Source organism: Carex rostrata, chromosome 32 (genome assembly GCF_964058835.1).
Source record: "Carex rostrata chromosome 32, lpCarRost1.2, whole genome shotgun sequence".
NCBI classification, from domain to species: Eukaryota; Viridiplantae; Streptophyta; class Magnoliopsida; order Poales; family Cyperaceae; genus Carex; species Carex rostrata.
Window position 1 is genome coordinate 1,599,991 of NC_135949.1, and position 20,854 is coordinate 1,620,844.

At 33.9% G+C, this 20,854-nt stretch overlaps 3 protein-coding genes and 1 long non-coding RNA gene across 4 annotated transcripts; all 4 read right to left on the bottom strand.

The window, feature by feature from the left end:
* Positions 1 to 85: 85 nt before the first annotated feature.
* Positions 86 to 1,369, bottom strand: LOC144547693 (uncharacterized). Its single transcript, XR_013509133.1, has 2 exons — positions 1,054 to 1,369; positions 86 to 529 (listed from the first exon to the last, which is right to left on the bottom strand). It is a non-coding gene; the product is annotated as an uncharacterized LOC144547693 (long non-coding RNA).
* A 1,443-nt stretch (positions 1,370 to 2,812) lies between these two features.
* EMB1873 (porphyromonas-type peptidyl-arginine deiminase family protein) lies at positions 2,813 to 8,132 on the bottom strand. Its single transcript, XM_078296400.1, has 11 exons — positions 7,993 to 8,132; positions 7,172 to 7,359; positions 6,918 to 7,031; positions 6,660 to 6,755; positions 6,392 to 6,473; positions 6,125 to 6,180; positions 5,898 to 5,976; positions 5,055 to 5,189; positions 4,534 to 4,769; positions 4,155 to 4,310; positions 2,813 to 3,178 (listed from the first exon to the last, which is right to left on the bottom strand). Exons 2-11 carry the CDS (start codon positions 7,253 to 7,255, stop codon positions 3,071 to 3,073), a joined length of 1,146 nt encoding a protein of 381 aa, XP_078152526.1. The 5' UTR covers positions 7,256 to 7,359; positions 7,993 to 8,132; the 3' UTR covers positions 2,813 to 3,070.
* Positions 8,133 to 10,981: 2,849 nt separating this feature from the next.
* On the bottom strand, positions 10,982 to 13,517 carry LOC144548179 (Haloacid dehalogenase-like hydrolase (HAD) superfamily protein). Its single transcript, XM_078296884.1, has 5 exons — positions 12,964 to 13,517; positions 12,620 to 12,662; positions 12,473 to 12,533; positions 11,865 to 11,999; positions 10,982 to 11,306 (listed from the first exon to the last, which is right to left on the bottom strand). Exons 1-5 carry the CDS (start codon positions 13,319 to 13,321, stop codon positions 11,124 to 11,126), a joined length of 780 nt encoding a protein of 259 aa, XP_078153010.1. The 5' UTR covers positions 13,322 to 13,517; the 3' UTR covers positions 10,982 to 11,123.
* Positions 13,518 to 14,061: 544 nt separating this feature from the next.
* LOC144547954 (GDSL esterase/lipase At5g33370-like) lies at positions 14,062 to 16,490 on the bottom strand. Its single transcript, XM_078296642.1, has 5 exons — positions 16,215 to 16,490; positions 15,930 to 16,060; positions 15,536 to 15,778; positions 14,583 to 14,835; positions 14,062 to 14,491 (listed from the first exon to the last, which is right to left on the bottom strand). The coding sequence occupies exons 1-5, from the start codon at positions 16,438 to 16,440 to the stop codon at positions 14,253 to 14,255; spliced, it is 1,092 nt and encodes a 363-aa protein (XP_078152768.1). The 5' UTR covers positions 16,441 to 16,490; the 3' UTR covers positions 14,062 to 14,252.
* Positions 16,491 to 20,854: the final 4,364 nt, after the last annotated feature.

Genomic DNA, 20,854 nt, shown 5'->3' on the forward strand with positions numbered 1-20,854 from the left:
ATTTGACAGAAGAAAACTTTGATAAGCAAATATCTAAAAGAATGTTGGTGAAAAAGCAGAAGATACAAGATATGCCAGCGCCATATAATTGCAAAAAAATCACCATTTAATAACCACTCACAGGATTGCATGCTTTAATCTCATCACTACCTTACAAACAATGCTGGCATCAGCTGATACCATATATTTCAAATTTTTTCTTCTAATCCAGTAGGTAAAGCTTGTAGCAGCTTATGCTTTAATCTCAGTACCTTACAAACAAAGTTCATATTTTTTTTTGACGGTTGCCAGCAGCTGCCAAACATTTATTGAATCAAAAAGGTTCTATACATAAACAGCATACTCAGGGAAACATATCTACACCTTCCCTCTTACAAAAACTCAGATATTTACAATCTAAACTGTTGCTCACTATTTGCAATTTGTCACCCACATCCCTCCTACTTGCACAGTTTTCATTGCCAGAGTTTCAGGAGGAATTAGCGATCCCCTGAAGATAAATTCCTCTGCAACAAAGTTCATATTGACTCTGAAATTTAGTTGCATTGAAAGGCTTAGCACAAGATATGTGTAGATCCATTTGGTTCAGCATTAAATGAATTGAAGGAAAAAATAATAATAAAAAGATAAACAGAACTTTGATTACAGAGTTGTATGGTATTTGTTTTGTTTAATCAATCCATGCTACCAATTGTCTATAAAAAAAAATATTGCACGAAATCTAATTCAAAATAGACAGTATAAGAGCAGACTTTGGATGAATTGATTATTAAGAGGATTAATTAAAACAGTAATTTAGCTGGTACCACTTATTTAGTTTATGATTTGAATTTGAATTTTTAATTATAATTATTTTTTCCAATGTGAAAACATGGGGGCAAGCAGTTTTCAAAGCAGTTGAATCCTCACATTTAAATATTTAATTGGGGCATACAACAAAAAAAGTTGACAGAATCGGTGAGAGAGAAATAGTTCACAAAAACAGTAACTAAACTTGGTGCAAACTCGAAGTTTAAGCAAGGGGAGGGTGAGAGGAGGGGAAGCAAGCAGTACCTTTCTTCGACTGACAACGGTTAGGGTTTCTGCTCACATGCTCGAATTGTTGAAACGCAGTGCAGTGCGCCGCGATAGAGACAGAGGGGCTGACATGGAAGCAAGCAGTACCTTTCTTCGACTGACAACGGTTAGGGTTTCCGCTCACATGGTCGAATTGCTGAAACGCACCGCGGCGCCGCGAGAGAGATCACAAACACAACGGATAGAGCGGCCGCAGAGGTGAAGTTTGGAGAGGGCTTGGCGGAGGAGGAGAGCGGCTCGGGCGGAGGAGGAGAGCGGGAATCCTTTTTCTTCTTTAAACGAGAGAGAAGGTTGGGATTTCAAAATGCGATAGTGGAAGGAGACGGGACCTTTATTTTTTTAATTCGCTGGAGCATTGACGGACTCCGTTAACTCTTATTTTCGCAAACTGAAGTAATCATCAGACGCATATCTAAATAGAAATCAGACGGTTCATAGATCTGGCAGCAGTTTTCTAAAATGCTGCCAGCAGCAAATTAGCCACACTCTATATATATATATATATATATATATATAGGGTCTGTCTAAATTGCTGCTGGCAGCATTTCGGCAGAGGTGCTGCCGGGGCTATATTTAGCCGTGTGATGTCCAAACAACAAATCCAAACCGTTAGATGTTTAATCTATATTATAATCTACTTGGAGACCAAATTTTACATTTTTTGGAATTTTTTTACTATATATTAAGCTGGTTTGAAAACTGCTGATTTCAGTAAATTTCTGCAGCATTGAAATCAGCGGTTTTCAAACCAGCTTAATATATAGTAAAAAAATTCCAAAAAATGTAAAATTTGGTCTCCAAGTAGATTATAATATAGATTAAACATCTAACGGTTTAGATTTGTCGTTTGAACATCAAAAAATAGAAAAAACAGTGGCAGCACCGCCGGCAGAAATGCTGCCAGCAGCAAATTAGCCACAGCCATATATATATATATATATATATAAATACTGATAGGAAAAAAAATTACATTGAAATATCTACCTAATTAAATAATGGACAAATTTAAAGGGACTAAGGTGACTAGTTTTTATTATGTTTAATTAAAATAATAAATATTTTTTTATCTGAATTTTTTTTTCTTTTAAATTTTGTAAATTGTATAGAAACTATCATAAGAATGGTTTTTTTTTTTCAAATTGTATAAAATGCCGATGGGGGACTTTTTAGGGAGGTTTTTTTTGTAAGATTCGTGCAAGACTCTTGATGAATGGTCCAAAATTACCCTATATAACAGCGGATGTGAATTACTGAATTCCCATGGTGCTCCTTATTATATGCAATATTACCCTACCAAAGAAAATTTAAGGTAAAATGAAATTCTAATTGGTTGGATTTGAAGCTTAACATGTGACAGCACTGCATTTTACCACAACGAATCAAAGCCATCATATTTAAATTTGATTCAAAGCTCAATTTAGTCCCAAAAAAATACTTGTCAGAGCTCTTCTCTAATTCTTCAGATTTCAACAAGCCAATATAACTCGGAAATATTACACTAAATTTTAAAGAAGGTTTAAATGCCTCCACCATATATTTATTTTTAAAAACTTTAATAATTCAAAATTTAAAACTTAAAAGTCAAAATAAAACCGTTGAATATGATCTACATCATTTTATCTATACACGTAAAAAATTATGCCATTTCAATTTTATACGTGATAACAAAGATACTTCCAATAACATGGTCTTATACATGATAACAGGAGCAAACACATACTAAGCAGAGAGAATATTTTGTTGGTAATAAGGAATCTTAACAAAGATACTACAATAACATGATCTTTCACAGAAGCACACTGAAGTCAGAGCTGTAATCAATTCTATTATTTATTTTTCTTCTTTTCTCCTTTCCTTTTCCTTCTTAATTTCACCTTTTCTTCTTTGCTTCTCCTTTTGGTAACAATTTTATTTTTTGTAATTTGACACTTCTAGTGTTCTTTATCAATGGAATTTGGAGGCATGACTCATCTTTCTCTTAAAAAAAAAAGATTCAAATATCCATGATAGGAATTGAGAGAGGAGAAGGTTGCTGTTGTGTAATGCAGTGTATATTCCCCCCTCCTAGTACTATTTCTCTTGCACCTTCCACCATCACCACCTGAAATTAACCATCAATCATTTTAAGGAATGAGAATTGAAATAAAAAGAGAATTGAAATGCTGCAAATTTTAGCTTTAACATCGCTCAATTAGAAAAGCATCCTACATTTCTTAATTTTCTAGTTCATTTAACATAATTTGGATTGAAACAAAAAACGCTAGAGTAGACTTCACACGGGGCTTGATAAATCCAAGTTGTTTTTAGTTGACCGCCACGATTAAACAAATTGATTTTGTGCAGTTAAAACTTTAACCGTCATTTTGAGCATGTTAAAATAATCGTGTTAAATAAGAGGGGCATGCAGGCACTAGATACCATCATATTTGTATAAATAATCTACGGGCCAAATTGCAAATACAAATTCCTAAAAATATTTTATATCATTTTTTATACTCCCACATTAAAAGAGTCCCACTTTGCCTTCTTTTCTCGAAAAATAAGATAATGTTGATAGCTTTTGATGTATTATTTTTTTACCCTCAAAACAACCAAAACAATCTCCACATGACATTATTTTTTGCACTACGGGGTCAGTGGTTATTTATTTTTATTTTTTTGAAAAAGTAGGATTGTGCCATTTAATTTTCATTAAATCAAATAAAATAGTACAAACAGAATTACAACAAGACAATAAAATAAGCTAAAAAAGAGAATGAAATACGCAATGGTTTAAATGTCATTTGAAACTCCCACTTCGAGTTATCAGTCATATTGTGATATTGATATAGTAAATTATGACATTTTCAGATTTCTTATTGCATTTTACATTATTTTTTACTTGATAATTTTGAAAAGCATGCTTTTGCAATAATCTTAAATTATAAACTCAGTTTGTTTTTATATAATCCAGTGAACTTAACATATCTGAACTTCTTGGCAAGGACCCTGTATTTACTTTTGAACTAATCAAAAAGGAAGAAGAAAATAAAACAATGCAAAGGAATAGGTGCAACAATGTGCAAAATTAAAATTACCTCGTGATTGGGAAATGCACTTTTAAGAACAACATATGCTTCCTGGTCCCGCTTGTCATCCCCAAACTTAGGAGCTATGATTCCACCATTTGCAATGTAGAAGTTCACGTATGAAGCGGCCAATCTCATACCAGCTTTCCTAGGAATTGCATGCCCCTTTTATAACAAAAAGGATCATAAGATGTATCTTATTTATTACCACTCAAAAGCACAATAAATTAGCATATAGCCCTCACATGGTGAAAAAGCAAAAGCATTGTTCCTTCTTTTTCTCAAAGAAAAATTGCCCAATATAACCTCTACTACTTGTGTCTACTTGAGAGTAAAAATACATGGGCATTTTTGGGATTTGGTGAACAAATCAAAAAGAGATGATTACCGTATCAACAAATCCCTGAGACTCTTCATCAGTCATGTAAAGCGGACCTGGTGTGTGAATTTTGGTCACCTCTATTTTCCTCCCTTTCGCATCGGTGCAACTAGAGAGAATAGAAAGTGCCTCGAGTGACCTTTCATGTTGCGGGTCTGATGGGTCATCGGTCCATGACAGAAGCACTACACCTGGCTTTATGAAGCAACACATGTTGTCTACATGGCCATTTGTATCTTCATCCCCTGAAAGAAGAACATAGATTATTCTGTGCTCTTTTATGCGCATATGCATTTCTATTTGTCATATTTTCTGTTTACTAATTGTTTTGTGCTTATACACTTTTCTATACTGTTCGCCTATTTTATTTACAGATATTTCCAGCACAGCAGTGTATCGTACTTGACCTGCCAGATGCAAAACAAAAAAAAAGACACTCTATTTTTGGTGAAATTGAGATAAAGCCCTATTTTTGGGTTCCTCAAGTTTAATGAACCTTGAATAAATATGTCAGTGATGTTGAAAATTACCTAAAAGCCCTCGAGGTAGCCAAATGACCTTCTTGACACCAAGATACTGCTTGAGTTCATTTTCTATCTCCTCCTTGGTCATGTCAGGGTTTCGGTTTGGATTTAGCAAGCACTCTTCTGTTGTTATGCAAGTGCCTGTAGCAATAGTACCACTTAGGTACAAAGAATCAATAAGATATAATAAATAATTGAAAAATTGGTTCAGTATCCTCAGCCTCGTTCGGTTGCAACATGGCATACTAATGCTTGACTACTTGATCAAAGGTTAACAATACTGGATTACGAACCATTGTTGCTCAATTTCAGTACAGTATGCACTGAGTGGTATAACATGTTGCCAAATTGAGTGTTTGTTAGGCAGTTCCTTGTAAGATTTTCTTCTATTTTTCTTTTTTTGTGAAAGTATTGCTTGCAAGATTTTCTTGTATCCCAAACTTTTGAGCTAAAAGAAAAGTTAGCTAATTGCACAACAGATGAGGAGCAATTGCTAAAAAGTTGGACAATATTGGGGGTTCATCATATTGAATGCCAATTAAGTTGATTCTTAATTTTTTTTTTTTTTGAAAAAGTGAGAACCAATTAAGCTGAATTTCAGTCAAATTGTAGTCCAATCAAAACATTGAGAGATAATCATCACTTGGCTTGGTTGCATCAGTACATGATAGAAAATTTTGGGAGAACATTTGCATATCCAAACTTGACCTGACATGCAGTAAAAAAAAAATCCATACCAGTAGACACACAAAAAAGGATGAGTTTAGGCTTATGGGATATGCTGAGTTAACACAAAGGTCAGATATGAGTTCAAACCTTTTCTTTAGATTATGTGATTTAGTAAATTACCTTCGCCGTCTACATGGATGCTTCCTCCTTCAAGGACCATCTTGTGTGGAATCCTTGGTTGCTTTTCCATTTCAAGAATCTACATAAATACAAATTAGCAGTACAACAGTATGATTAAAAAAAAATACAATGATAAGAATTAAAGTCTAATTATCTGATATTATGTTTACAAAGAAAAATAAAACAATGCCACTATTTATATTCAAGGAAAAGAAAAAAAAAATTACTTTCTTGGCAACAAGACTATCAAGGCTCCAATCATCGTAGCAACCTTCTTCGGGCCCTTTTAAAATAAATTTATAATGAGAAATATTTAAATAAATATCATTAACAACATCTAACGATAGCACAACATTTTTACTTGTCTTGATGATGTGGAGCATTTGATTATCACACTTTTACTTGATATCAAGTCTCTCTTTTCATCAAATGTTCCACTCAACGAAGAATGAATGAATCATTAGATTATAAAAGTATATGATAATGATTATTACCTCCCCAACAATTGAATTGCCAATCAATTCCAGCCACACTTCCTTTGTTTGATGAGCTTGATTTCAAGTCACACCTAACAAACTAAAATCCAATGAATGTTATTTTCATACATCAATAAGACATCGGATCCTTGCTTAACCAAAATGAAAACCCTCCCTTTGCAACATGATGGCCCCCCCCCCCCCAAAAAAAAAAAAAAAAAAAAAAAAATGAACTCAGAAAGGTACTTGCATCATTAGTATCCTCTTAACTGGTGCGAAAGCTTACCGTGGGGCCAGTATCACGAAACCATGCATCATTCATGCTCATCTCAACCACCCTTATGGAAGGCTTATCATTCATCAAAGAATGTACTTTCTCATACTACAAAAACAACAACATCCACCAATTAACAATTAATATTGCAACAAAAGTTGTAATTGGTAAGAATAGTTGATGCAACGTTAGCTTTGTAAACTGGAAAAATAGAGGGTCTGGTATGCTGGTATGTTAATTTTACCAGAATGACGAGTTGGTCTACTTTACCTGAGCAGAGCTAACACATAGAGTGACTGGCTCAAATTTTGAAATTGCAAAAGCCACATCAGCAAATGTCTTCTGACCAGGGCCCGCATTGTCTCTCCAGTTGTCAGGCCTTTCCTACAATTATAATTTTTTTACTTTATTAATGTATGATTCTGAATTTTTCTGATTCATTATAATGATGATAAGATGGGGTGATGGAGAGATGGTTGAAGAGTAATAGACTGGAGGAGAGAGAGAGAGAGAGAGAGAGATACCGGCCATCCCATCCAGCACTGCTCGTGAGACTCCCACTCTGCTGGCATGCAGTATCCGGAACTTTCCAGTAGTGTCTTCGCCATACCTCAAGTTGAATTCAACCTAGGCTTGTGGATATATACCTCAACTCCTCAAGTATGCTTTGTTTTTTAAGGCCGAAAAAATGTGAAGGTGCTGTTGAGAAAAACTGCATGGACAACAGCGAATATATGTTATGCTTTTATAATATCAGGTAAAACAAAATCCCGTGATTTTCCTTGTAAAAAGTAAGCCTATCTTTAATTATTATGCGCATTCCCTTGTATTTTTCAGTTTGTTCTTTTCATCCAGGCCCCCCACAAAACTTGAGTTCAGATCCAGTAACTCAATCTTTAGGTTTTAAATCAGGACCGTCCGATTCAAATCCGTAATAATATATCCAAAGTGTAGCGCACACATCTGATTTAAAACCCAAAGATTGGGTTACTTTAGGGGATCCAGACCCCAAAAAACTTGTCATCACCATTCCACTATCTTAAAAGAGGAAAAAGTGTGCGTAAATTTGGGTGAGCATGTCGAGAGTATTGTCTAATTAATTATACAGCATCTCCAAATGGATAAACATAAATTAAATTAAGGTCAGTGGGTAGAGTATGTCTAATTAATTTATCTTAATGCTAATTTATATGTTGGAAAATGTTTCTGTTCCTGCGGGGTCCACTGGCAGTGTGACTGAGATGGAATCACACATGACCTCAACCATACAGCACCCAAAAAAAGAGGCGACCGCGAGAGGGGTGTGTGCGCGCGTGTGTGTGTGTGTGAGAGAGAGAGAGAGAACCTGGCAGGGGAGACCTATATAGAGGAGTCAAAAGGAAGCTTCGAGGTGGGGGCCGTGAGACGATGACGCGGGAGGGGGGCTGGAGGCGGCGAGGCGCTAGTAGGAGTCGTAGTCGGAGGTCGGAGGTGAGATGAGAGATGATGCAAACGATAACCTTGTAGCCTTGTAGGTGCAAGAAGATAGAGAAAGGTGTGCGAATTTCAAAACGCGAAAGCGAATTGGAAACCTAGACAGGATTCGACCGGGAAAAAAAAAAAACGCAAGTAATCTCGTGAAAACGATAGAGAATTGACGAGAATCAGAATTGGTGGATTAAAAATACGTTGTACCCTCCCTTGTGGAATTCACATCCTCTCCAATCAATTACTAGATCTGGACCGTTCTTTTTAACCTGGCACGAATTTCAAAGTCCAATAATACTGCTTCCTATGGTGACCGAATCTCAAACAAGTTGAGATTTAATCTCAAATCATAAAGTGAAGATAATCCTCTGTAATATCTGAGAGGATACGGATTCTTTCTTGTGATGGTTTAAAAAGCCCGCAACGTTTTTGTCATCTCGTTTTAGTCACTTTTTTCTTATTTTTCAAAATAAGCAACAAAAAAAAAAGTTTGCTTTGTATAGAGTTGAGTATAACAATTGGCTATTTTTTAACTCTTTATTAAAGAATTCTTGTCTGTAGGTACTGCCTTTCGATCAGCAAAGTATAATTTCATAACAACTCTATTGAATTCTTCTCTATTGAAATGAATTGAAATCTCATTTGCATAGCAGTTGCTAGAATTTTGTTTGGTTTATCACTTTGTTGTAACTTAGAATAACAATCGAAGCTTTGTATTGATTGTCCAACATTCTTCCATTTTTCTTAATTTTCTAATAACAAAATTTTTAAAATTTATACGTTAAAATAGAATTAATTACATTTGATCTATATTATTTTCTTCTCTGTGTAAATGAAAATTTATAATTTTTTTAATTTAATTATATTAATCAATAAGTTAAAATAATCAACGTTAAAAAATTATCCACATAAATATATTTTTGTAATTTCTTAATATCAATCAAAACAAAGTTAAAAATGTCACTATTTGTCATGAGGAGGGAACCAGTTCCACCATTATATTGTGAAACATCTTGACATTATATGTTGAGGAGGGTTCAAATGCCTCCGTGTTTTTGTGCCTCCATCATGCCTCCATCTCTCTCCATCATTTTCAAAGTTCAAACAGTCGATCCAAACCGCTCAACCTAACCTCCATACTAAAATATGTTTGGAGACCAAATTTTATATTTTTAGGAATTTTTTTACTATTTTTTTAGATAGGTACAAAATCAGTAAATCTGAACCATCTAAAAATAGTATTTTTGTACCTATCTAAAAAAATAGTAAAAAAATTTCTAAAAATATAAAATTTGGTCTCCAAACATATTTTAGTATGGAGGTTAGATTGAGCGGTTCGGATCGACTGTTTGAACTTTGAAAATGATGGAGAGAGATGGAGGCATGATGGAGGCACAAAAACATGGAGGCATTTGAAAACATGGAGGCATTTGAACTCTCCTCAAATTGAGGAGAGTTCAAATGCCTCCATGTTTTTGTGCCTCCATCATGCCTCCATCTCTCTCCATCATTTTCAAAGTTCAAACAGTCGATCCGAACCGCTCAATCTAACCTCCATACTAAAATATGTTTGGAGATCAAATTTTATATTTTTAGGAATTTTTTTACTATTTTTTTAGATAGGTACAAAATCAGTAAATCTGAACCATCTAAAAACAGTATTTTTGTACCTATCTAAAAAATTAGTAAAAAATTTCCTAAAAATATAAAATTTGGTCTCCAAACATATTTTAGTATGGAGGTTAGATTGAGCGGTTCGGATCGACTGTTTGCACTTTGAAAATGATGGAGAGAGATGGAGGCATAAAAACATAGAGGCATTTGAACCCTCCTCATATAAATTATATCTAACTATTTTATTTTAACACTTAAGTCCGAAATTTTAAGCTATTAAAATTTTAAAATAAAGACACAAAAATAGAGTTACTAAAATCTCTTTTTTAATTATTGTTTTCCAATCTCTTCTTTAATTATTGTTTGCATAATTGCAGATTCATATGCTGCACCTTGTCCTGCGTCAAAATAGGCTGTGGACCACCTACTGTATTTGCAGATTAGACTTGGTGAACTTTAACACTAAAATCTATCGAATCAATTTTAAATAACAAATTTGAACTGTTGAAAGTTGAAACTCACATACCTTACGAGTGATACGTCTACATATAAAAAAAAAAATTGAAATTAATTTTACAACAAACCAAATGGTAAAAAAAGATTCAAAAAATGAATGCATTAAAATTAATTTATTAATCTTCTAATTTTGACCGCTTGACTTTATACTAAATTAATTCGAATGTTTAAAATTTTCATATGTAGATACATTATTCATAAGGTATGCGGGTTTCAACGGTTCGGATTCGTCATTTGAAACAAATTCAATAGATTTTAGGCTTGAATTCAAAAAGAAACTTGGTGTCTACTCGTATTTGCGCACAAATTCTATTTGCAATTGCAGCTGCAGGAGGGCTGCAGTTACATAGAAACAAACAGCACCGAAGTATTTGTTTTGGAAGAGCAAATGAGAGGTTTTTTAATATTTTGGAGCGAAAAACAAAACAAATGCATATTTACAGCTTAAACCCTGTTGCTAGATTATCATACAATTAATCCCAGCTATCTTAGGAATCATTTCAAACAATAAAAAATCATAGCAGTCCACAATTTTTGAGAAAACAAGAGAAAGGAAAATTAATCGGGTCATTGCTTATTGTTGAATTCACATCCTCTCCAATACCTGATAAGGGAATCTTTTACAATTACTAAATCTGAACTGTTCTTTTTAACTTGACACGAATCTCAAAGCCCAAAAATACTGCCCCCTATTGCGGCCCGAATACCAAACCGGTTGAAATTTAATCTCAAACCGTAAAGTGAGGGTGATCCTCTGCAATACCGGAGAGGATACGGATTCCTTATTGTTAGCCCAAAATAAAATTTATAGGCAACTCCAAATCATTTGAGAATGGAGCCGATTCATTCTAAACTAAATTTGAACTAAAAAAAATGTATTTAAACTGCTTGAGCCTGTTCTGGCACAAGATCAAAATGAGATTCCAGAATGGTGAAAACCTCAACAAGAGATGAGACTTTAAAATCAGGTCGTAGATCATCCTTCAAGGATTCATGTGGCCCGTACCTACCTGTTTCATCCAGCAAGCATGTAAAAGCCCCTGCTCGTTTCCCACACACCACCTAATTCAAGTTCAAAAGAACAAAATTTTACTATAGGAAATAAAGAAAACTGTATTAAATAATAAACGATAGACATATAGCACATGATTCTTTGTTTTTTTTTTTCAAATGAACACAAACACCCTGACAAATAGACTTAAGTCAACAAAATTCTAAGTTGCTTGAATAAGATGCCCAAAAATGAGTTCAAAGTGTGACAGGAAAAGGATACCCTATTGAATTTGACAGAATTGCCCATCCTAGTAATGTACCATCTTTTCCTAATGGTGGTGCACAGATTGAATTCCAGAACCAAAAATATCAAATTATAGAGATAACAATTGTTCTGAATAATGGATTTTGGGGTTTTCATATTCAATGTAAAAAATTACTCTATGTAGCTATGTGATTGAGTTACTAGAGAGCTCTTCATAATCATTCTTTGGAGAAAAATCATTTTTAGGATTGTTTAATCAATTTTAATGGCTTGAACATATTTCTAAGCAGCATAACTGTCTTTAGTACGATTCTGACACGAACAGGCTGGTACAGGTACCAGGAAAGGAGATGAATGCTTACATCATCTTTGAGGCTGTCACCAATCATCATGACCTCATTTGGGGGAATATTCCAAGTGGCGCAAATGTGCAATAGAGGGGCTGGATCGGGCTTATATGGCTTGAATTCTCTGCTAAGGGCAGGAACGAACGTCAACTGCAGTAAATCATCACTGAATTTATTTATTTGAAGAATCCAAGAATCTCATCAAAAAAAGAAAGAAGAAAGTACCCAATTTGTAACCCAAAAAGAACCACAAACAAAAGGCATTTAATTGGTACTAGTAAAATTTCTTGGAAGATAAATATACAAAGGTCTGAAAACAAAAACAAAACTGAGAGATTGCTATTAAGTTTGTTTGTTATTCAGTTGCATTGTGTATCAGTACTGAGTTCTTAGGATATATTGGGCAAAACTGAGACTATATTGGGTAAAATTGGTAATCACTCACTACAGAGTTTTGTGGATGAAAAAGTAATTGCACATATAAGGGTACTGGTAATTGATACAAGCAATAAACTGTACACACCAACACTGACACTGACAAGCGAAGGACCCAAACAACAGATTTTTAGTGTCTTGTTTGTTTTGCTGTATGAACAGATGAAGGACAGAGAGCAAAGCAATACCCCAAATTTCTGGTGAAATACATCAACTGCCGCATTGACATTGCGAGTAATCAATCCCCTTCTGCAAATTGGAACAGAAAAAGTATAATTATCTAGAGAACTCATCACGAAAAATAGGAAAAGAGGCACAAAGGTAAAAAAATTTACCTTATTTCCCTGGAATAAAGAAAACCACAAAGCTCCAAAGCCCCTAAATTCAGAACCAGAACATTAAGCCGTGTTGTCTTGCAAAGTCTCAATCAAGCTCACTTATATTCAGTAAATATCAACAGTTTGCTTAAGCATTGGTTTAGTAAACTCGATTTAGAAATATACAAATTATGTGGAGGGACTGATTCTAGTTAAGTTAGTCATGATTTTTCCTAGCAGATGCTGTATAGCCATTTATGTAGCATCCCTTTAAACCAATTGCCATACCATTAAGCTATCCATTCTCCAAAACAATGGAATCAGGTCCAAGAAATCAAGAAAAAGAACCAAATTTGACTAACCAGGCATGATCTGAAGACGATCGAGCCCGTCCTGCTCAAATCGCGCAATAACCCCATACGCGCGCGTCTGTTCTTCTGGGCTCCACGTGTCTATCTGGCGTAAGATGTCGATACTCCCGCCTTCAGCCTGTTTCGCCGCAGCGTACCTCTCCGGTCCGAGCACTTCCCTATACATCGCATGAAAATCGATCACCGGTACGGTGAGTGTACCGTCCATGTCGAACACTACGCCTCTCAGCGTCGCCTTCGCGCGTGCCCTTGTGCTGTTTGACATGAGAGAGGTGCGAAGGAGGCGATAGGGGTTGGAAAGGGAAGGTAGAGAAGCGGCGAAGAGGCGAGTGAGATGAGGGAGAAGCATTGTGGGACAAAGAGAATGGACACGTGGAAGATAGTAACTGGAGAGAAGGTGTGTGGGGTAGTGGGACTGTGGGACGCGACACGGATGTGTCGTATTGTGGGACACGGACACTGCTCTATTTCCACTGTCGACCAAAGTCAATAAAGAGTCGTATTGTGGGACACGGCTCGATTTTTTAACAAAGTTTGTTAGAGCACTGATTAGTTAGTTAATAGCTTTCTGAATCTATTTATAATGCGCATATCCGATCCAGTGGATGAGAACTGGAAGTGAGGAATATTTTGGATGCACCAGGAGCAGAGCGTATATTACACAATGTTTCACCTAGTATAAGGTCCCCCGTATGGGAGCATGTGAACTGAGTGCATGCAGATGCACCTAGAAAGTATCTAAGTCTGTGGGCTTGATTTCGAGGCCCGTACGTAATCAGTGGGCTTTTAGGCCTTTTAGGTGTGTAAAGGAAGGTAAAATCCGGTACACAGCACACTGCAAAGTGCAAACAAGCCGCACAAAACCACAGAATTCATTAATTGATTTTTCGTCGAGACACGATTCTGGAAGAATTCAGATCAGTGCAATATCTGGAATTTTTTTTATATACCATAATTGAAAAAAAAAAATTAACATTTTTTAAAAAAAAAAAATTATAAGAACTGAATTGTCATTTCGGTTTTAAATTTTTTTTTTTATTATTTTTGAACCGAAATATTAAAGTCTTAAAAAAATTATTTTTCAATTAAGCAAATGAAAAGCTGTTTCAAACAATTAAAACTTCTATTCAAATAATGACAATAATTAAGTAGCTAGCTAGCTTACCACATACATTCACTAAATACACAACAAACAAGCACAGCAAACACAAAATTCTACCCTTCAATTTTAGAACACAATTATAATCTCAAATTTGAAATACAAAATTAAACCTAAATATTTAGAACCCATTCTGAGCATCCAAAGCGAGGATGGTGCTGAGGTTCATCGGGTACATGTACTCGGTGGATCCGGTCATGAACTGACCGACAATGATTCGGTTTGCTCTCTCGGTCGGGTGGTATGCGTCCCAGAAAACATATGTGTTCCGATTCGGGCACAGGTTTGATAAAACTGTACACAGACCCATCCCGTTGAACCGGCCTTGACCGCAACATGCGATTTTCGACGTCACAAACCCTAGTTACACATATTATAACAAGGGAATTATAAAAATAATTAAGTGTGTTTTTCGAAAGAAAAAAAAAGAACTATCTATAAGAACACAAACCGTAATTTCCCGGGTTGAGAACAATGTCCATATGCATTCTATCTGCATTAACAGCAATGAATACATCGGATCCGAATTGGCGGTTGAGCTCGCCAAGAATTTGGGTGAGCTGTGGGTTCCACATTTCAGGGATTCTCATCAGCTCGGGGTCGCACGCTCCTGTTAAGCTTCTCTCCGCCAGCTCAGCCGGGACGCACCCGAGCGGCCCCACACCTGTCACCAGCACTCTCCGTGCTCCCAACCCATACAGATTCTGCATTTCATTTTATTTTAAAGAAAAGGAAAATTGTGAGCAATCTGATATGATATTGTGACATATTGTTAGGGGATAATTAATCTGTTGCATGTGTAACCTTGTACAATTATAAATTATGTGATTTGTCACTGCATTATTTTTATATAAATTGATTTCAATGAAACAGTTTGCATGGGCACATTGTATTGATGCATTTAATAAAAGGTGGTGCATGCAGTTGGGAAGATTGTACATAATTAATGTGCTACCAAGTAAAAAAAATAAAAAAATAAAAAAAAGGATTTCTCTGCCGTTGTGCTGTGTTTTATTTGATTGGTTACAACTTACAAGCTGGTATTATTGTAAAATTTAGAATTAAGTCCCCCAAATCAAGACTCAAAATATAGTACAGGGATGAAGTCTAATATTATAGTATTGATAGCGACTGATACCATGTCTAATATAGGATTCACAGCCATTGATGGCCATTTAATTTTCTTGGTATTTATGTTCTTTTGAGATGTAGAGAACACAATGTGTTCTTTTCTTTATTATAGGGAGAGAGACAGAATATCATAACAGATTCAATTTTTGAGACTAGCATATAAATAATACTGGGTGTATCGGAACTCTTTAATAAAAAAATATAAATATACATTGTTATTACTATCATTATTGTTATTATTGAAATGAAATAAAGATTTGAGAATGCACGTACTGCGAGAATTTTCTTGTACTCCGAGATGACGTAGGGGATGTAATCGCGCAGAGAAAATTGCCGGGAGCGAGCTGAGTACGGTATCAAGTAATAGTTGTTCACGAAATCATTGCCGCCAAGCGTGATTAAAACAATCCCGTTGTTCACGAGCCGTTTCGCCTCCTGAGGGCCGATCAGGTTGCTCAGCCTCTTTTGGTACTGATCGAAGTAGCGCAACTGCTTCTCTATCCTTATTATATTTACCTACAAAACCAAAAAAAAAAGAAATTAATGCAAAAAATCGAAGAACATTGTGTATTTGTTTGAGGAACCCGGAATCTCATAGAGTGTATTATGTACCAGTAAATTCAAGTACTCAGGAGAATTGTCATAAGAAAAAAAAATGTTCACTAACAAATTGGATCCCGGTGTCGTTTAGTATTCCGATCCCGGCAGAAGCAAAGTTTGCACCAATCAGCAACTTTTCTCCGTCTAAGTGAGGGCTTAGATATGGCAGCGGTGGCTCAGTCGCACCGAGTTGCTCGCCTGAGAAGAGTGTTATTGAATTATTTTTTTTATCCATGTTAGTGCAAATAATTAATTCTACTAAGGGATAATTATCATACCAGAAAATTAAATAGATAATATGTATATATGGTTGATATGATATGATATGATATGTGAATATATATATACTAACTGAGAATATCTGGAGTATTTTTGCCATTGGAGAAACGGCCAGTGGCGCGGTGATCTGGGGTGTCGATACCATACGGGGATGCATCGGCGCGAGCCGTGGTGGCAAGATAGTTGTTGTTTCCACTATCCACTAGAGAATCACCAAATACAAATAATGCTTTAGCTGCATTGCTCATAGGAGCTAATATGCCAAGAAAAACAATGAGAAAGAGAAGGTGACAAGCCATAATTTGAATTTAGTGATGAAAAAGAGACTTTGAGATTGATGGTTTTGAGTGAGTGGCATTGTGAGGTGCTATATATATATATATATATATTTAGTGTGTCAAGGCGTCTTGCATTTAAAGGGGTTGGTGAGTACTTAATTAATTGGTTCCAAGATGGATCTTGGGTATTTTATTAGTGAAAGGGAAAGGTTAGTTAACATGTGTATTTTCTAATATATATATTTCTTTGTTTTTTCTAATATATATATATATATATAGAGAGAGACTAATGTGCATTCGTATCCATATGGCTCGATATGCATACGGTTCAAATTTGAAATTTCAAAATCCAAAACGTCGATCCGAACAGTTCATCTTGTTCTCCATATTAATATGTGCTTGGAGACCAAATTTTACACTTTTCTGAATTTTTTTACTATTTATTAAGCCACTTTGAAAATTGTTGATCCAATATTGGTTTAATAAAACAGTAAAATCAGCAGCCACCGTTGGATAAACAATTTTCAAAGTGGCTTAATAAATAGTAAAAAAATTCAAAAAAATGTAAAATTTGGTCTCCAAGCACATATTAATATGGAGAACAAGATGAACTGTTCGGATCGACGTTTTGGATTTTGAAATTTCAAATTTGAACCGTATGCATATCGAGCCATATGGATACGAATGCACATTAGTCTCTTTTTTTTTTGAAATGATGGCAGTAGCTGCCATACAATTATATTTAAATTAAGCAAAGTGTTACAATTACATTTCTCTCCATTTTCTCTCTCTCTATATATATATATATATTGGGGATGAAAAATAATTATGCGCCTCCAACTTGCACTTTAGTTTTTCATCTGTTATTATTATTATTACTTAGATATGAATTTTCTGATCAACTAATAGAAGGTGGGTTTTTATGTAATCATAACCACCCAATTTTACACACAAATTATATATATACAATAATGACACATATATATTTCTATTATCATACATATATATGGTCAAGGATGTGCAGTCATTTTGTGTATTATTCAATCTTACTTTGACAAAACAGAATCAATTTTTAAAATTTTAAATTCAGACATTTAACTTTGTAAAGTATAAGTTGTACAACAATCAAGTTCATATAATTGTTATTAAAACATTGATATGTCAGATATAGGAATTTGATTTATGTAATTAGATTTTCATTTTATGTCATGTTATTATGCAGTATACATTGGTGGAAAATTAATGTTGGCAAATTTAGGTGCCCCATATAAGCCCTATATATATATATATATATATATATATATTTTATAGTTTAGTCCCTTGAATCAATTAGTGTTATTTTATGCACTTTACAAATCTATGTTAGAAAGTGACAGCAACATACATATAAATTATATCATGATAATGACATTTTTTGGTGTCTATAAGATATCTAGCATATCTTAGCAATTATGGCTTTAATGATGTTCTCAAGGTTTCTAAATTTCATCAAACTCATTTATACATAATAATAAATTAATCATGGCACTCAACAAAAGGATGCACACAAAACATGGTGTATATGAGGTAGCTGGTTGGCTTCTTAGGAGCCATTAATTGAAAGCATTTGCTTTGATGCATGTGCATTTGTTTTTTCACCGAATTTCTTGTTTTCTTAACAATTTTCTATAAATGTATCATAAAAGGAAGGAAAGGGTAGTGAATATAGGATGTCCTCAGTGGCGGATTCATAATTTTTGTCAGAGATGGACAAAAAAATAACGAATTGGATTTAAATAGTTAGTCGGGTTCAAATCCTTTAGCTATTGTTGATCTCAGTCATAATGAATTGGATTTAAATAGTTAGTCGGGTTCAAATCCAAAAGGAAAACAAATCTTTGGTCCCGTTTTTGTTATTGCACTCCAAAATTTTCGCATCTTATCTATAGCATTGTCGATCTCAGTCATAATGACTTCTCAAGTTTGTAGTTTTGACTGTACCATTTCTACATTTTTGTAGAACAACCCCTGCCATGAAAGATATTACACAATTTAGAACAAGAGGTTGCCTATCCTACAGTGGCAACATATATTTAATATAGGCCAATCACAACAATCAAATTAGAAAAGAAAAGGAAAATACTATAATCTATGTTAGAAAGTGACAGCAACATACATATAAATTATATCATGATAATGAGATTTTTTTGGTGTCTATAAGGTAGCTAGCATATCTAAAGTGACAGCAATTATATGATGTTCTCAAGGTTTCTAAATTAATTTCATCAAACTCATTTATACATAATAATAAATTAATCATGGCACTCAACAACAAAAGGATGCACACAAAACATGGTGTATATGAGGTAGCTGGTTGGCTTCTTAGGAGGCATTAATTGAAAGCATTTGCTTTGATGCATGTGCATTTGTTTTTTCACCGAATTTCTTGTTTTCTTAACAATTTTCTAAAAATATATCATTAAAGGAAGGAACGGGTAGTGAATATGGGCCCAATTTTTTTTTAAATACCATAATAAAAAAAATAAACCAACAGACTTTAGATTTGAGGAATTTTTGTATTTATCAGGGTCGCACAACCAATCTGCGGCCCATTTAGGGGAGGATGTAGACTGGCTTAGAGGTCCACAAAAGTTAAATATATTTAATATTACAGCGCATTTTTTATATTTTGGGGGAACCTCTAAGCCAATTTGCGCCCCTTATAAATGGGCCGCAAATCGGTTGTGCGGCCCGAGTAAATATGAAAATCCCCAAAGCTAGGATCTTTTGTTTTGTTTCGTTTTGTTTCTTGTGCTACAAATAAAAATTTCGGGAATATGGGATGTGATTCATTTCAATTAGACAAAAATGTGAAATACAAAAAAAAAAAAAAGTTAGACAAAAATGTGTTCTCTGCCATAAACACATATATGGAAAAATATTAATTTGTGCGAAATAGGATATTTTTTTTGTTGTTGCAAACTAAATAGGATAAAGTTACCGTTGCTAAAACACATAATATAGCAAACCAAATTGAAAAATGCAAAAGTGCAGAATTGCATATAATTTTAGGTATTTTGTAGTCTGTACAGTATTTGATGTATTAGAATTGTTTATCCGATTTGTCCTAGAAAAAAAAATATTTATAATCTATTGAAATAAAATCGAATGGTTTTTTTTTTTTACTTTTGGTAAATTTTAAAAACAAATCCAATGATTTTTTTTTCTTTTGGCAAATTAAAAAAGTTATTTTTTATCCCTTCAATTATATCATTACATCTTACACATTAAAAAAACATTCTATTATAAATAATAGAGATAAAAATAAAAATAATTATGACATGATATGACATGATTAAAAAAACATTAGATATCAAACATGCATTCCATTTTGGAGCCCACCAATTAACTTTTATTTTATGGTTAAAACTTAAAATTTTAGAACCAGTCAACCAGGTCAAATATAACAGACAATGTCTCACTTAAAAAAATTAAAAATTAAGAATTTGTAGTAACTGGTAATTAATGAGACAGCCTAGCTGACAGTATAAATAGTACCATTCCAGCTAAAATTCTGTTGTTAATATTATATTGAACTAGAATTTATGATGGGCTATTTTTGTAGTTGAGATTCAAATTTGTAAATACCAGTATCAGTAATACTTTTTGTTATTTTATTCTTAACCATTTTTTTTTCTCCTTTTTGTATTGACTCGGAGATTTGTTATGATTTTTTTAACACGTCTATTAGACCTTCCATCTAGAATTTTTTTTTATAAACCATAATTAATAAAAAGTTTTTAATGAAACCAATATAATTACTTTTTTTTTTTACAAAAACCATAAGAACTGAAATGCCATTTCGGTCTCAATTTTTTTTTTTGGACCGAAATGACAATCGGTCCCATGTATTTTCACAATTTTTCAATGTATTTTTTTTCTCGAAATATGTGAAAACGGCTGGGACCGAAATGACATTTCGGTTCATATGGTTTTTGTAAATTCAAAGCAATCAAGTTGATTTGGTAAAATTTATTTTTTTATTTATGGTTTCTTAAAAAATTCTTCCATCTAAGTATTCAAAAGGAAAAAAAATATATATCACTGAATTCTTGATTTATGATTATGATGAGTATGAAAATTATTTTAGTGTATATTTATTTTATCTACGTTAGTTTAATATTTTTGACATCTATTGTGATTGAAATTGTTCAAATTATACAATTGAAGTTATGAAAGTACCATTCATCATTTAAACAAGATGGATGTCAATTTCGATTTAAAATGACATTATTTATCTATTCATCCAAAATTTATAAGATGATCAAGTCTTTTTGTGAACTCAACTCTAAAATATATTGAATTCGCTTCAAATAAATAATCCAAACCGTTGACATCATTCTACGTTATTAGTGATGCATCTGCATGTGAAAATTTTAAAATTTCGAATTAATTT